The following is a 14,666-nucleotide window of genomic DNA, read 5'->3' as shown; positions in this document are numbered from 1 at the left end:
TCTACCCTAGGAAATGAAGTCAGTGTTACCGCGTCGCTCAGGGGGCTGAAAAATCCCCCTCCCGTAGCGACGCAGCGACCCGAGCTGAGCCCGGTGGAGGCCGCGCTCGGTAGATGGGCGAGTTCTCCCAGCGATCCTGCCACCCCTCTCGGGGAGGTGAATTGGGACAAGGTGGGAATATTTGGTCATGTTTTTATGAGGCCTGTCCATGCAGGGCCGCCCAGAGGATTCAGGAGCCCTGGAGCAAAGCGGGGGAGCTGCAGCGCTTGTACTCACCCGGCGGTGGTCCGGGTCTTGGGCAGCACTGAAGGGCCCCCGCCGCCGAAATGCCGCTGAAGACCCGGACCACCACCAGGTGCCCCACTTGCCCCCCCCGGGCGGCCCTGTGTCCCTGCCTCGGTTTCCCCGCGATGCTGCCTGGCTCCCCAGTGGGTGGGGAAGGGCTGGTTGCTCTCAGGGTAGGGGAAGCGACATGGCCGTCTGGGCCTTGCTCCCCGTGTCAGTGGGGCATTGGAGAAGACACTGGCGACTCCACTCGCCGGGACGCGGCACCGAGCACGCACCGCCCCCGAGAGACCTGCCTCCCCTGGGGGGCTGAACAATCCCCAGCTGAGATCAAAGCACTGGGGGGCAGGGGGCAGAGCTGGGGGCTGGCAGGAGCCAGGGCTCTGCCGAAGGAGGGCAGACAGACAGAGCCTGCACCCAGGGGCTGGGCGCTGGCTGAGCAGGACGGCCCATGCTGCAACCTTCACTTCTCTGGGCTGCCCTACGGACTCCCTGTGCCGCACCGGGGCACAGCGCGGGGCGAGTCGCTGCAGGCGCTGGGCGAGGGGCACCGGTCCCTGCGCAGTGGGCAGGGCTCTGCCCGGCTCTGTCCCAGGGGGCTCGCAGGGTGGAGCAGGGGCTGCAGCCCAGAGGGCCAGTGTCGGGGTGGGGAGGCCACGTGGCCGACCCTGGCAGAAGGGTGGGGCCCATTGTGGGGCTGGCCCGCAGAAGGGCTTCTCCCAGGGACTGTTTAAAAGCTTGGCCCTAGCACCGAGCCTGGGGATCCATGGCGGAGGGACACCCAAGCCCTGCCCCAGCTCTCCCTTGGGGGCTCCTGGCGGTAACCCTGCCCGGGCACTAGCCCCTGCAGCCCAGCAGCCCAGAACGCCGTCCTGGCGCCAGACGGCCAAGGAGGGGGCTCGGGATCCACCCGAAGGGGCAGTTGGAAAGAGCTGGAGGGGAAGAAGGATGCAGAGGCTGAGCTAGCGAGTGGAGCTGGGGAAGGGATCAGAGAAGAGAAGAACTGGGAAGCGAGAAAGAGGAAAGAAGGAAAAGGCGAAAGGTCTGAGGGCCGGAGACGCAGGAAAGTCAGGCCTGGCTCTGGGAGCAGACACTCAGCGAGGGAAATGGAGGGACGCGCAGGAGCGGGCGTCACAGCCATCCACCCGGTGAAACGGGACCGGCTCCAAAGGCAGTTTTAGCTTAAACCAGACCCTGCAACGGGGAAGCGAGACCCCCCCCCCGGCCTCAAGCCCATGCCCAGAGACTGAGCGTCTATGAGGCAATACAGGTCGAAGGGGCCCAGTGCCCAGGTGAAGGCCCCGAGTGAAGAAACCTGCTTGGTGACAAACCGGGTGCAAAGGGACAGCGCCGGGGGCCAAGCCAAGGAGAGGCAAAGACCAGGCCAGCGAGAGCGGAGCTGCCCTGCCAGCCCAGGAGAGGAAAAGCTGCCCAGGCTGCTGGAGAGAGACCCCCACGGCTCTGGACCGAGCTGGGCAGCGTGGCCAAGGCCCCCTGGGTCCTGAGCGGGGAGCCTAGAGCTGCCCCTTCGAAGCATCAGGCCTTGGCCACGGGCGGGCGGATTTCAGCTCCCGCTCCCTGTGGGGCTTTCCCAGCCCGTGTGTCCTGGTCTGCTCCGCCTCCCCTCCCGGTTAGCCCAGCCGGGTCACCCACTCCTCCCAGCAGGCCCCCAGCCCCTCCTGCTCTGCCCGCCCCCCCCGGCCTCTCCTCCCCAGGGGCCCAGCCCGACCCCCATCCAGAGACCCGCCCCCACCTCCCCAGGGGCCCAGCCCGACCCCCATCCAGAGACCCGCCCCCACCTCCCCAGGGGCCCAGCCCGACCCCCATCCAGAGACCCGCCCCCCCGGCCTCTCCTCCCCAGGGGCCCAGCCCGACCCCCATCCAGAGACCCGCCCCCACCTCCCCAGGGGCCCAGCCCGACCCCCATCCAGAGACCCGCCCCCCCCCCGGCCTCTCCTCCCCAGGGGCCCAGCCCGACCCCCATCCAGAGACCCGCCCCCACCTCCCCAGGGGCCCAGCCCGACCCCCATCCAGAGACCCGCCCCCACCTGGGGTCGTGACTCATGGGGGTGAGGGGTGCACAGCCCTAGGAAGCTGTGGCTCGGGGGTGCACTGCCCTGGCTCTGGCCCCTGCTGCAAGGGGGAGTCTCAGGGCTGGGGTAGGGGGTTGGGGCGCAGGAGGGGGTTCAGGGTGCCGACTCCAGGAGGGAGTTTGGATGCGGGAGGGGGCTCTGGGTTGGGGTGCAGGATGCAGGCCCGGCGGAGCTTACCTCAGGCAGCTCCCTGGAAGTGGTGATATCTCCCTCTGGCTCCTAGGCGGAGGCACAGCCAGTAGGCTCTGCACACTGCCTCGCCCGCAGGCACCACCCCTGCAGCTCCCATTGGCCGTGGTTCCTGGGCAATGGGCGCTGTGGAGCCAGCGCTTGGGGGCGGCGTGTGGACCCCCTGGCTGTCCCTGCACCTAGGAGCAGCAGGGACATGTCACCACTTCTGGGGAGCTGCACGGAGCTGGGTAGGGAGCCTGCTGGCCCCGCACCAACTGGACGCCTGGCAACCTTTCAATATCGGGACTAAGGGCGTCCTGATCATCCATCGGTCGGGACGCAGGACGAGGAGTTAAATATCGGGACATCTGGTGACCCTACGCCCAGCCCCGCTCCACCCTGCTCACCCTCTCGTTGAGCCCGGAGACGCTGAGCGCAGCCGCCCGTTTCTGGGCCTCCCGCAGTGAACTCCTCTGCGCTGCCAGGGTCCTGCGGAAGGCGCCGCCGGTGTCGTGCAGCAGCTCCTCCGCGGCCTGCCGTGTGCGCTGGGCCTGGCCCACTGGGCTGGCCGGCCCCTGCACCGAGGCACTGGCCCGCTGCGCCGCCTGCCTCGAGATCTCAGAGTAGGCCTGGATGCTCTGGTAGGACTCTGCCAGGGCACAGGAGCAGGGCATCAGGCCGGGCCGTGCGGCCAGGGAGACGTGGCTGCCCCACGTGGGGGCTGGGCAGTTAGGGAGGGGCTCTCGTGGGGACTCTGCCCCCTTACCCCAAAAGCTGGCCTCTTTCCAGTCTGCCAGCTGCTCCTGCTGGCGGGAGAGGGTGCGGTTCAGCTCCTGCAGCTCCCTGCTCAGGTTGGCCAGGCGGCCTCTCTGCTCCGCGTCCGCCCCAGCCAGCCCGTCCAGGCGCCCCTCCGCAGCCTGCAGCTGCTTCCAGACCTCGTCCATGTCCTCCCTAGGGGCACAGCTCAGAGTGGGCCCAGGGCGGGACCTGCCCCCCACCCTGGCCCAGGGCCCAGGCCCTTCTCCCCAGCACACTGGCGGGCGCATGGGCGCAGGAGATGGACGTCCGCAGGGCTGGCCAGCCTTGCCAGTGGGGCTCAGCCCTGCACCCACACAGGGCCTCCGTCTCCTTGGCCTCTGCTGGGCCTGCTCGCGAGGGGCCAGCCATGCCAGCTGGGGCAGCAACATGGGCATCTGCTCCCAGCCCGGCTGGAGGGGAAGACCGGGCCGGTCCCGCCGGGTGCTCAGGGTGAGGGGTCCATCACCCAGCCCCTCCCCGCCGGTGCCGCCCCCTTGCCTGGTGTCGTCCAGCCGGCGGCCCAGGTGGTGCAGGAGGGGGGCGCCCTGGCTGCTGCCGTCCCCGACCAGCTGCTCCGTGCGCCTCAGCTTGCTTTCCAGGTCCTGCAGGCGGCTGTGGCTGAGCTCGGGCCCAGGGCCTCCCTCCTGCAGCGCCCGCGCCTGCTCCTGCAGCTGGCGCAGCCGGTCGTGCAGCCGGGCCAGGGCCAGGTCCCACTGGGCGAAGCAGGGCGGGCAGCGGTCGCAGCGGGGGAAGTTGTCCTGGAAGCCGCGGAGGCAGCGGTCGCAGCGCTGCCCTGTGAAGCCGGGCTGGCAGGCACAGCGCCCGCTGAGACGCTCACACTGCAGGCTCTCCGCCCCGGCCGGGTCGCACTCACAGGCTGCCGGAGCAAAGGGGGCACGTCACAGCCCAGCCGCCTGCCGGGACGCCTGCCGGCGTCTGCACACAGCCTGGCACGCCCGCTGCCGGCCTCGCTCTGAGAGACTGCTGACCCCGCCCCAGCCGCTCCCATGGCAGGGGGCAGCTCCCCAGCCGGGCCCCCCGCACAGCTCCCACAATGCAGCGAGGCTCCGCAAACGCCCAAAGCCCCACGCCTTTCTCTGGGGGGCAGGGGGCTCGGCAAGGGCCGAGTAAAGCAGCCTGCCCAGCGTGGGGGACCCCCATGGTTCGCTCCCCACCCCTCTCCGGCTCACCCCCACCCCCTCCAACTCACCCCGACCCCCTGGGCTCGCCCCCCCAAGCTCACCCCCCACTCCCCTCCGGCTCACCCCTCATCCCCCCAGGCTCACCACCATTCTGCTCCGGCTCACCCCCACCCCTCTGGGCTCACCCCCCACTCCTCTCCGGCTCACCCCTCATCCCCCTCCAACTTACCCCCACACCTCTGGGCTCGCCCCTCATCCCCCCGGGCTCACCCCTCATCCCCCTCCAACTTACCCCCACCCCTCCGGGCTCACCTCCCATCCCCCTCTGGCTCACCCCTCATCCCCCTGGGCTCACCCCATCCCCTTCCAACTCGCCCCCATCCCCCCCGGGCTCACTCCCATCCCCTTCCAACTCGCCCCCATCCCCCTCCAGGCTTTCCCCCTGCCCCTTCTTGGTCTAGCCCCTGTCCCCATCCCAGCTCTCCTCCCATCCCCTGTGCCCGCTGTGATGAAGTAGGGGGGGTTTCTTGGGGTTTCTGTGTTTTCCAGGGGGTTGCATGCAGAGGGGGTGGGTGTTACGGGTTTAACGAGGTGAGGGGAGAGGGAGTTGGTGCACAGGACCAGAGAGGGAACTTGGGACCCCGGCCCACGGCCTGGAGGATGGAGACCCCAGCGACTGGTGACCTGGAGACCCAGCTCAGCCGGTTCAGGCCAGTGGGAGGACAATGGGCTGCGGGGAGAGGACCCCGGTGACCTGACCAGCCGGTTCCGGCCAGAGGGGGGCTGAGAGGAGAGGAGACCCAGGCCTGCCTGTTTACGACCCTGTTTCCCTGGAGAGAAGCCAATGGACAGAGGGGGCTTGGGGCCAGGGATATCGGAGGCCCAGCTGGGAAGCAGGGGGGCTCGGGGCTGGAGAGGGGGAGCAGGCAGAGCCCCCCTGGCTGCAGGGGGACTGGGATGTGCTGGGCTGAGGGAGGCCAGGCCTGAGGCCCGGAGAGTTTCCTGTGCTGTGTTCAACGCTCACTAAACCCTCCTGTGTTACACTGGCTGAGAGTCGCTGGGGGCTAGAGAACAGGGGGCATCGTCCCCTTTGGGGGGGGGTGGCCCCGGGGGCCCAGAGCGAGGGGACTCCCTGAGGGGCCCACGGCACAGACAGACGTGCTGAGGCTCAGAGAGGTGCGGCTCCAGGAGGTGGAGGGGCCTGACCCCGAGAGAGTGGACCCCCGAGAGGGGCTGTCGCCCTGAAAGGGGCACCCCCCACGGACCGCACGGGGCCACGAGTGGGCCCGATCTGTGAGTCCGTGACACCCCACTCCTGGCTTGCTCCCCCCACTCCCCTCCAGCTCACCGCTCCACATTCCACTCCAGACTTCCCCCCCGCCCCGGATTTGCACTCCAGGTCTCTGCTCACAGAGGCCCCCGCCCCCCCGCTCACACTCACCCCAGCACTCCCGCTCTGGCTCGCCCCAGTGGTTCTCCTTGCAGTCGGCGCAGGTGCGGCCCCCGAAGCCCGGCCGGCACGGGCACTGCCCTGTGAACTGGGGGACAAAGCAGACACTGAGGTGGAGCAGAGGGAGCCCGGGCACCCCCAGATGCAGGCCTCCCTGGGCTGTGCACAGCCCAATGTCCATGCAGCGCCCAGCTCGCCTACCCGGGGCCGAGCACCAGGCCCTGCCGGACGCCGGGCAGCACCCAGCCCCTGCTCCCTGGCACGGGGCACTCACCATGTTGCAGCTCTGCTGCAGGGAGTGGGCCGGGTGGCAGCTGCAGGGCTCGCAGCCCTGCTCCCCACCGAAGCTCCAGAAGCCAGGGGCGCACTGGTCACAGTTCCTGCCCACCACGTGGCTGCGGCAGGGGCAGCTGCCCGTGAGCCGGTCGCAGGAGCAGGTGCCAGAGGCGCAGTGAGCGGGCAACGTGCCCAGCTGGTTACAGGTGCAGCCTGGGAACAGCAACAGAAGGATTGGAGGAGTGGGGGGACAGGGTTCAGCCCCCCCGTCTCCCCACAGATACCCACAGCCCTAGGGCACTGCCCTGCTGCCCCCGGGTGCCTCCATCTCCCACACTCAGGAACAGGATCAAGCTGGGTCCTCTCCCCGCAGGCCTTCGCAGTGCCAGGGCCTGGGACACCAGGCGCTGGCACCCCAGCCCGTTCCCTGTAATGTGATGCCAGACCCAGCCCTGCCCCTCCCCACGGCCCCACCCCACTGTGCCAGGCCCAGCCCCCGTCCCCCAGACCCACTCCCCCACTGCCAGGCCACCCCCCCACTCCCCCAGCCCCACTACCCAACTGCCAGGATGTGCCCCCCACTCCCCCAGTGCCAGGCCACCCCCCCACTCCCCCATCCCCACTCCCCCAGCCCCAGTGCCAGGCCCTGCCCCCACTCCCCCAGTGCCAGGCCGCGCCCCTGCCCGCCCCGCTCACGTCGGCAGCTGCGTTGCAGGGCGTTGCCGTGGTAGCCGGGCTGGCAGTGCGCGCAGCGGGGCCCGGCCGTGTGGTGCAGGCAGCGCAGGCACTGCCCGCTATGGGGGTGGCAGGCCGAGGGGTCGCTGGGGTCGATGTTGTTGTTGCACTGGCAGGGCCGGCAGCCCCCGCCCTCCTGCTGTGGGGCCCCGAAGTAGCCGGGGGAGCAGCGGTCGCAGCGCGGGCCTGGCAGCGACAGCAGGAGACACTCATGGGCTGCTGGGTGATCCCCAGAGAAACGCCCCAGCCCCGGCCCCCGGGGTGCGCCCAGCCCAGCCTCAGGGACCAGGAACGCGCCCAGAGCCCTGCGGGCCTGGCGCAATGCACACGTCCCTGGGACGGCTGCCCAGTCCCCATGGCCAGCACGGAGCCCTGTCCCGCCGTGGGCACCGCATGGGGAACAGCCCGGGCTAGGGGCAGCTACGGAGCCGATCTGCCCCACGTCGCCAGCCCTTCCCGCTGCATCCCCGTCACCCCACGGGGAGGGGCTGGGGCTGAGCGCGGCGGGGGCGGGGGCTGGGCATGGTGGGAGGCTCTCCGTGCCCGCAGCCCCTGGGAGCTGGGGGGGGCCCTGGAGCCCTGGGCTGGGCCCAGAGAGCAGTTGGAGGGAGCCAGGCCCTTCGCTTTCCCCTCCCCAGAGTTGTGGGTGCAGCGCAGGCCGGCTCCCTTCTCCCCCCGCAGCTCCAGCGCAGGGGCTGTCTCCTGACTGGGGGTGCCCCGGGGGCTCCGCAGAGGCCGAGCAGCATTTCAGGGGACAGACGGGAAAGGCCCCCTGGCTCTGGCCCCCGCTGCCGCCGGCCCCAGGCCCTGGCTGAGGGGGCTGCCCCCTGCTCCCCGTGCGGCCACCCCCTGACCCCCCGCTCACCTGCATAGCCTGGTGCACACACACAGACGATTTGATTGGTCTCCTTGTCGGCGTGGCAGGAGTTGCCATGGTAATGCCGAGTCCCAGGGTACCCAGGGCAGGGGCAGGGCCGGCACTGCTGCCCGGAGCCCAGCACCGGGTCGCCATAGTAACCCTCCAAGCACCTGCCCACAGCACAGAGAGAGAAACCACCTCGCTTCCCCCCCGCCTGTGCCCCCCTACCCACCGCCAGCCCCCCCGCTGCCCCCCAGCCAGTCCCCCCCGCTGCCCCCCATTCCCACCGCCAGCCCCCCCGCTGCCCCCCAGCCCCCCCGCCAACACCCCCCCAGCCAGTCCCCCACCGCTGCCCCCCATTCCCATGGCTAACCCCCCATCGCTACCGACCTCTGGCCAGGACCCTGCCTCTGCCCCCCGTCCCCACCGCCAGCCCCCCCAGCCAGTCCCCCACCGCCAGCCCCCCATCCCCCTGGCCAGCCCCTCCACTATCCCCCTGGCCAACCCCCCACCGCCACCCCCCATATCCATGGCCAGGCCCCCCACCGCTGATCCTCGGCCCCACGGCCAGCCCTCCCTCTCCCACACTCTGGCTGGCCCCCAACCAGCCCCCCACACTGTCCCCCAGTGCGTCTTCACCACCCATCCCTCAACAGCTGTGCCCCACCCCATGGGCCCACACACCCACCTCTCACAGTGGCGCCCCGTGGTGGTGTCACGGCACTGCTGGCAGGCCCCAGTGTGGGCATCACACTCCTCCGAGTGCCCGTTGCACTGGCAGGGCCGGCAGGCCGGGAAGCCCCACTGGCCCGGCAAGCACTGGTCACACTGGCGCCCCATGGCACCATGCTGGCATCGGCACTGCCCACTCACGGGGTCGCAGAGCTTGGAGACCGAGCCCTCGGGGGAGCAGGCACAGCCTGTGGGACAGGCGGGTGGGGCGTCACCCAGCTGGGCAGACAGACGGACAGCAAGCATGCCCAGAGCACCACCGGGCCCGATGCTTGGAGCGTTACTGTGACAAAGTGGGGATGTTTACAATATTTTTATGAATCCTTTGTCTGCCTCAGTTTCCCTGGAGGAAGAGCAAGACCCCGAAGGGCTCTGATACACCACAGGGGTTCCTCCTAGAGACCTCCAAAGGTGGGGGTGTAGCCCAGATCCTGTGGGTCTGCGACAGTCACTGTGTGATGAAGTGGGGGATTTTCTTGTGTTTTCCTTGGTTTTCCTTTGCATGCCAAGGGGGTGGGACTCAGTGTCCCCGGGTGTTACTGGTTTAACGAGGGGAGGGGAGAGGGAGTTGGTGCACAGGACCAGAGAGGGAACTTGGGACCTCGGCCGATGGCCTGGAGGATGGAGACCCCAGCGACTGGTGACCTGGTGACCTGGAGACCCAGCTCAGCCGGTTCAGGCCAGTGGGAGGACAATGGGCTGCGGGGAGAGGACCCCGGTGACCTGACCAGCCGGTTCCAGCCAGAGGGGCCAGAGGACAGAAGAGGGGGCCCAGGTGACCCTGTTTCCCTGGAGAGAAGATAATGGACAGAGGGGCCTGGGGCCGGGGATATCGGAGGCCCAGCTGGGAAGCAGGGGGGCTCTGGGCTGGAGAGGGGGAGCAGGCAGAGCCCCCCTGGCTGCAGGGGGACTGGGATGTGCTGTGCTGAGGGAGGCCAGGCCTGAGGCCCTGAGTGTTTCCTGTGCTGGGTTCAACGCTCAATAAACCCCCTTGTTTTGCACTGGCTGAGAGTCGCTCCGGACTAGAGAACAGGGGGCATCGTCCCCTCCGGGGGTGAGGAGGCCCCGGGGGTCCAGAGCGAGGGGACTCCCTGAGGGGCCCACGGCACAGACAGACGTGCTGAGGCTCAGAGAGGTGCGGCTCCAGGTGGAGGGGCCTGACCCCGAGAGAGTGGACCCCTGAGAAGGGCTGTCGCACTGTCACCCTGTCCTGGGCAGTGGGCTTTCCCCATCTCCTACCCTCCACTGCGACGGGTCTGCCAGCTGGGACAGCTGGGCGGAGAGGTAGGGGAGTCCACATCCCTCTGGGGCCTTGGAGTCACTATTGTCTCCCCCATGCCACGCACCCCTCCCCCCTGCCCCAGCCCGCATCCCCCTCCTGCTCCCCAAACCTCTCATCCCCGGCCCCACCCCCCTGCCCCAGCCCGGATCCCCCTCCTGCTCCCCAAACCTCTCATCCCCGGCCCCTCCCCCCTGCCCCAGCCCGCATCCCCCTCCTGCTCCCCAAACCTCTCATCCCCGGCCCCACCCCCCTGCCCCAGCCCGGATCCCCCTCCTGCTCCCCAAACCTCTCATCCCCGGCCCCTCCCCCCTGCCCCAGCCCGCATCCCCCTCCTGCTCCCCAAACCTCTCATCCCCGGCCCCACCCCCCTGCCCCAGCCCACATCCCCCTCCTGCTCCCCAAACCTCTCATCCCCGGCCCCACCCCCCTGCCCCAGCCCGGATCCCCCTCCTGCTCCCCAAACCTCTCATCCCCGGCCCCTCCCCCCTGCCCCAGCCCACATCCCCCTCCTGCTCCCCAAACCTCTCATCCCGGCCCCACCCCCCTGCCCCAGCCCGCATCCCCCTCCTGCTCCCCAAACCTCTCATCCCCGGCCCCTCCCCCCTGCCCCAGCCCACATCCCCCTCCTGCTCCCAAACCTCTCATCCCCGGCCCCTCCCCCCTGCCCCAGCCCACATCCCCCTCCTGCTCCCCAAACCTCTCATCCCCGGCCCCACCCCCCTGCCCCAGCCCACATCCCCCTCCTGCTCCCCAAACCTCTCATCCCCGGCCCCACCCCCCTGCCCCAGCCCACATCCCCCTCCTGCTCCCCAAACCTCTCATCCCCGGCCCCTCCCCCCTGCCCCAGCCCACATCCCCCTCCTGCTCCCCAAACCTCTCACCCCGGCCCCAACCGCCTGCCCCAGCCCACATCCCCCTCCTGCTCCCCAAACCTCTCATCCCCGGCCCCACCCCCCTGCCCCAGCCCACATCCCCCTCCTGCTCCCCAAACCTCTCATCCCCGGCCCCACCCCCCTGCCCCAGCCCACATCCCCCTCCTGCTCCCCAAACCTCTCATCCCCAGCCCCACCCCCCTGCCCCAGCCCGGATCCCCCTCCTGCTCCCCAAACCTCTCATCCCCGGCCCCTCCCCCTGCCCCAGCCCACATCCCCCTCCTGCTCTCCAAACGTCTCATCCCCGGCCCCTCCCCCCGGGCGCAGCGCGGATACCCCTCCTGCTCACCTATCCTCTCATCCCCGGCCCCACCCCCCTGCCCCAGCCCACATCCCCCTCCTGCTCCCCAAACCTCTCATCCCGGCCCCACCCCACTGCCCCAGCCCACATCCCCCTCCTGCTCCCCAAACCTCTCATCCCCGGCCCCCCCCCCCTGCCCCAGCCCGCATCCCCCTCCTGCTCCCCAAACCTCTCATCCCGGCCCCTCCCCCCTGCCCCAGCCCGCATCCCCTCCTGCTCCCCAAACCTCTCCATCCCCGGCCCCTCCCCCCTGCCCCAGCCCACATCCCCCTCCTGCTTCCCAAACCTCTCATCCCCGACCCCACCCCCTGCCCCAGCCCGGATCCCCCTCCTGCTCCCCAAACCTCTCATCCCCGGCCCCACCCCCCTGCCCCAGCCCACATCCCCCTCCTGCTCCCCAAACCTCTCATCCCCGGCCCCCCCCCCCGCCCCAGCCCGCATCCCCTCCTGCTCCCCAAACCTCTCATCCCCGGCCCCTCCCCCCTGCCCCAGCCCGCATCCCCCTCCTGCTCCCCAAACCTCTCATCCCCGGCCCCACCCCCCTGCCCCAGCCCACATCCCCCTCCTGCTCCCCAAACCTCTCATCCCCGGCCCCACCCCCCTGCCCCAGCCCACATCCCCCTCCTGCTCCCCAAACCTCTCATCCCCGGCCCCTACCCCCTGCCCCAGCCCACATCCCCCTCCTGCTCCCCAAACCTCTCATCCCCGGCCCCACCTCCTGCCCCAGCCCACATCCCCCTCCTGCTCCCCAAACCTCTCATCCCCGGCCCCACCCCCTGCCCCAGCCCACATCCCCCTCCTGCTTCCCAAACCTCTCATCCCCGGCCCCACCCCCCTGCCCCAGCCCACATCCCCCTCCTGCTCCCCAAACCTCTCATCCCCGGCCCCTCCCACCTGCCCCAGCCCACATCCCCCTCCTGCTCCCCAAACCTCTCATCCCCAGCCCCACCCCCCTGCCCCAGCCCGGATCCCCCTCCTGCTCCCCAAACCTCTCATCCCCGGCCCCACCCCCCTGCCCCAGCCCACATCCCCCTCCTGCTCCCCAAACCTCTCATCCCCGGCCCCTCCCCCTGCCCCAGCCCGGATCCCCCTCCTGCTCCCCAAACCTCGCATCCCCCGCCCCTCCCCCCTGCCCCAGCCCACATCCCCCACCTGCTCCCCAAACCTCTCATCCCCGGCCCCACCTCCTGCCCCAGCCCACATCCCCCTCCTGCTCCCCAAACCTCTCATCCCCGGCCCCACCCCCTGCCCCAGCCCACATCCCCCTCCTGCTTCCCAAACCTCTCATCCCCGGCCCCACCCCCCTGCCCCAGCCCACATCCCCCTCCTGCTCCCCAAACCTCTCATCCCCGTCCCCACCCCCCTGCCCCAGCCCGGATCCCCCTCCTGCTCCCCAAACCTCTCATCCCCGGCCCCACCCCCTGCCCCAGCCCACATCCCCCTCCTGCTCCCCAAACCTCTCATCCCCGACCCCACCCCCTGCCCCAGCCCTCTTCCCCCTACTGCTTCCCAAACCTCTCATCACCGGCCCCACCCCCCTGCCCCAGCCCACATCCCCCTCCTGCTCCCCAAACCTCTCATCCCCGGCCCCACCCCCCCTGCCCAGCCCGGATCCCCCTCCTGCTCCCCAAACCTCTCATGCCCGGCCCCTCCCCCCTGCCCCAGCCATCATCCCCCTCCTGCTCCCCAAACCTCTCATCCCCGGCCCCTCCCCCCTGCCCCAGCCCTGATCCCCCTCCTGCTACCCAAACCTCTCATCCCCGGCCCCTCCCCCCTGCCCCAGCCCGGATCCCCCTCCTGCTCCCCAAACCTCTCATCCCCGGCCCCACCCCCTGCCCCAGCCCGGATCCCCCTCCTGCTCCCCAAACCTCTCTTCCCCGGCCCCTCCGCGCTGCCCCAGCCCGCATCCCCCTCCTGCTCCCCAAACATCTCATCCCCGGCCCCTCCCCCCTGCCCCAGCCCGCATCCCCCTCCTGCTCCCCAAACCTCTCATCCCCGGCCCCTCCCCCCTGCCCCAGCCCACATCCCCCTCCTGCACCCCAAACATCTCATCCCCGGCCCCTCCCCCCTGCCCCAGCCCGGATCCCCCTTCTGCTCCCCAAACCTCTCATCCCCGGCCCCACCCCCCTGCCCCAGCCCACATCCCCCTCCTGCTCCCCAAACCTCTCATCCCCGGCCCCTCCCCCCTGCCCCAGCCCGTATCCCCCTCCTGCTCCCCAAACCTCTCATCCCCGGCCCCTCCCCCCTGCCCCAGCCCACATCCCCCTGCTGCTCCCCAAACATCTCATCCCCGGCCCCTCCCCCCTGCCCCAGCCCACATCCCCCTCCTGCTCCCCAAACCTCTCATCCCCGGCCCCTCCCCCCTGCCCCAGCCTGGATCCCCCTCCTGCTCCCCAAACCTCTCATCCCCGGCCCCTCCCCCCTGCCCCAGCCCGGATTCCCCCTCCTGCTCCCCAAACCTCTCATCCCCGGCCCCACCCCCCTGCCCCAGCCCGGATCCCCCTCCTGCTCCCCAAACCTCTCATCCCCGGCCCCACCACCCTGCCCCAGCCCAGTGAGAGTGAGTGAGGGTGTGGGAGAGGGAGCAGTGGGGGGGGAATAGTGAGCGGGGGTGGCCTCAGAGAAGGGGCGGCCGGGGCAAGGTGTTTGCTCAGTTTTGTTTGGCTAGAAAGTTGGCAGCCCCACAAGGCAGCTGCAGCTCCAGCCCAGCAGAGAACGGGGCCGGCCTTGGGGAGGGCTGCAGTCGCAGGCAGCTCGGGGCACGGCCCTTTGGCCTCTCCTTGGCTCAGGCACATCCGCCCAGGGGAGCACACGGTGGGGTGAATGGGGAGAGGTCCCTGGGGCGGGCAGCGCCATGGCAGACAGACAGACACACACACAGGTACTCACGGCTGCAGCCGGAGGGCCCAAAGCCATAGGTGCCTGGCGCACACTGGTCACAGCGCCGGCCGATCACGTGGGGTTTGCACGTGCACTGCCCACCCACCGGCTGGCACACGCTGCTGGTAGAGCCTTGGGGGTCGCACTGGCAGGCTGGGGAGGGAGGGGCATTAGTGGTGCTCATGGGGAAACTGAGGCACGGGGTGGGGCCTCCCCCTTGGCACACACAAGACTAGAACTCAGGAGCTCATGGAGGAGCATTAGCTGCCATTCGCCCCACTCCGACCCACCAGCAAGAGCTGCCCCCCAGAGTCCCAGCCCAGGGAGCCCGCCCCCCTGCCCAGAGCCCACCCAGTGCCAGTGGTGCGGGAACAGTTTTTGGAGTGGGGGTGCTAAGCTGCACCCCTCTTACCCTGTCTGTGCCCCTCACCGCCCCCTAAACCTGGGGCCGGGAGCAGGGCCGTGGCTCCGGGAGAGGGGGATGCAGACAAGGGTAAGGCAGCAGAGCTGGGCCCACAGCTAGGGGTGGATGTGGAGCCCTGGTGTGGGGCTGGCCCCCGGGATCCCGCATGCAGGGCCGGTGGCCGGGACCATGGGGCCGGAAGCAGAGCCCCTGGGCAGCAGGGGCCAATGGCCAGGACACCGGGCGCAAAACCTGGGGGTCCTGCAGCATCCCCTGCATCCCTACTTCCCAGGCCTATGCCCAGTGCCCCTCCCCCCACCAACACTC

At 70.3% G+C, this 14,666-nt stretch overlaps 1 protein-coding gene across 3 annotated transcripts in view; it reads right to left on the bottom strand.

Annotated features, from left to right (window-relative positions):
- The window catches only part of LOC123374381 (laminin subunit beta-2-like), a 47,278-nt gene that overhangs the window by 5,545 nt on the left and 27,067 nt on the right, over positions 1-14,666 (bottom strand). For all 3 annotated transcript variants that reach the window (XM_045024301.1, XM_045024302.1, XM_045024303.1), the window contains exons 20-28: positions 13,946-14,089; positions 8,498-8,729; positions 7,816-7,979; positions 6,912-7,136; positions 6,214-6,428; positions 5,931-6,027; positions 3,846-4,224; positions 3,316-3,500; positions 2,957-3,198 (exon numbers count right to left, since the gene is read on the bottom strand). In XM_045024301.1, the coding sequence (XP_044880236.1) occupies positions 2,957-3,198; positions 3,316-3,500; positions 3,846-4,224; positions 5,931-6,027; positions 6,214-6,428; positions 6,912-7,136; positions 7,816-7,979; positions 8,498-8,729; positions 13,946-14,089 (1,883 nt within the window). The remainder of the gene's footprint in view (positions 1-2,956; positions 3,199-3,315; positions 3,501-3,845; positions 4,225-5,930; positions 6,028-6,213; positions 6,429-6,911; positions 7,137-7,815; positions 7,980-8,497; positions 8,730-13,945; positions 14,090-14,666) is intronic.

The sequence above is a fragment of the Mauremys mutica genome, chromosome 7 (assembly GCF_020497125.1).
Source record: "Mauremys mutica isolate MM-2020 ecotype Southern chromosome 7, ASM2049712v1, whole genome shotgun sequence".
Classification (NCBI taxonomy): domain Eukaryota; kingdom Metazoa; phylum Chordata; order Testudines; family Geoemydidae; genus Mauremys; species Mauremys mutica.
Note: the sequence above shows the minus strand (reverse complement) of the source record. Positions and strands in the feature narration are given on the sequence as shown.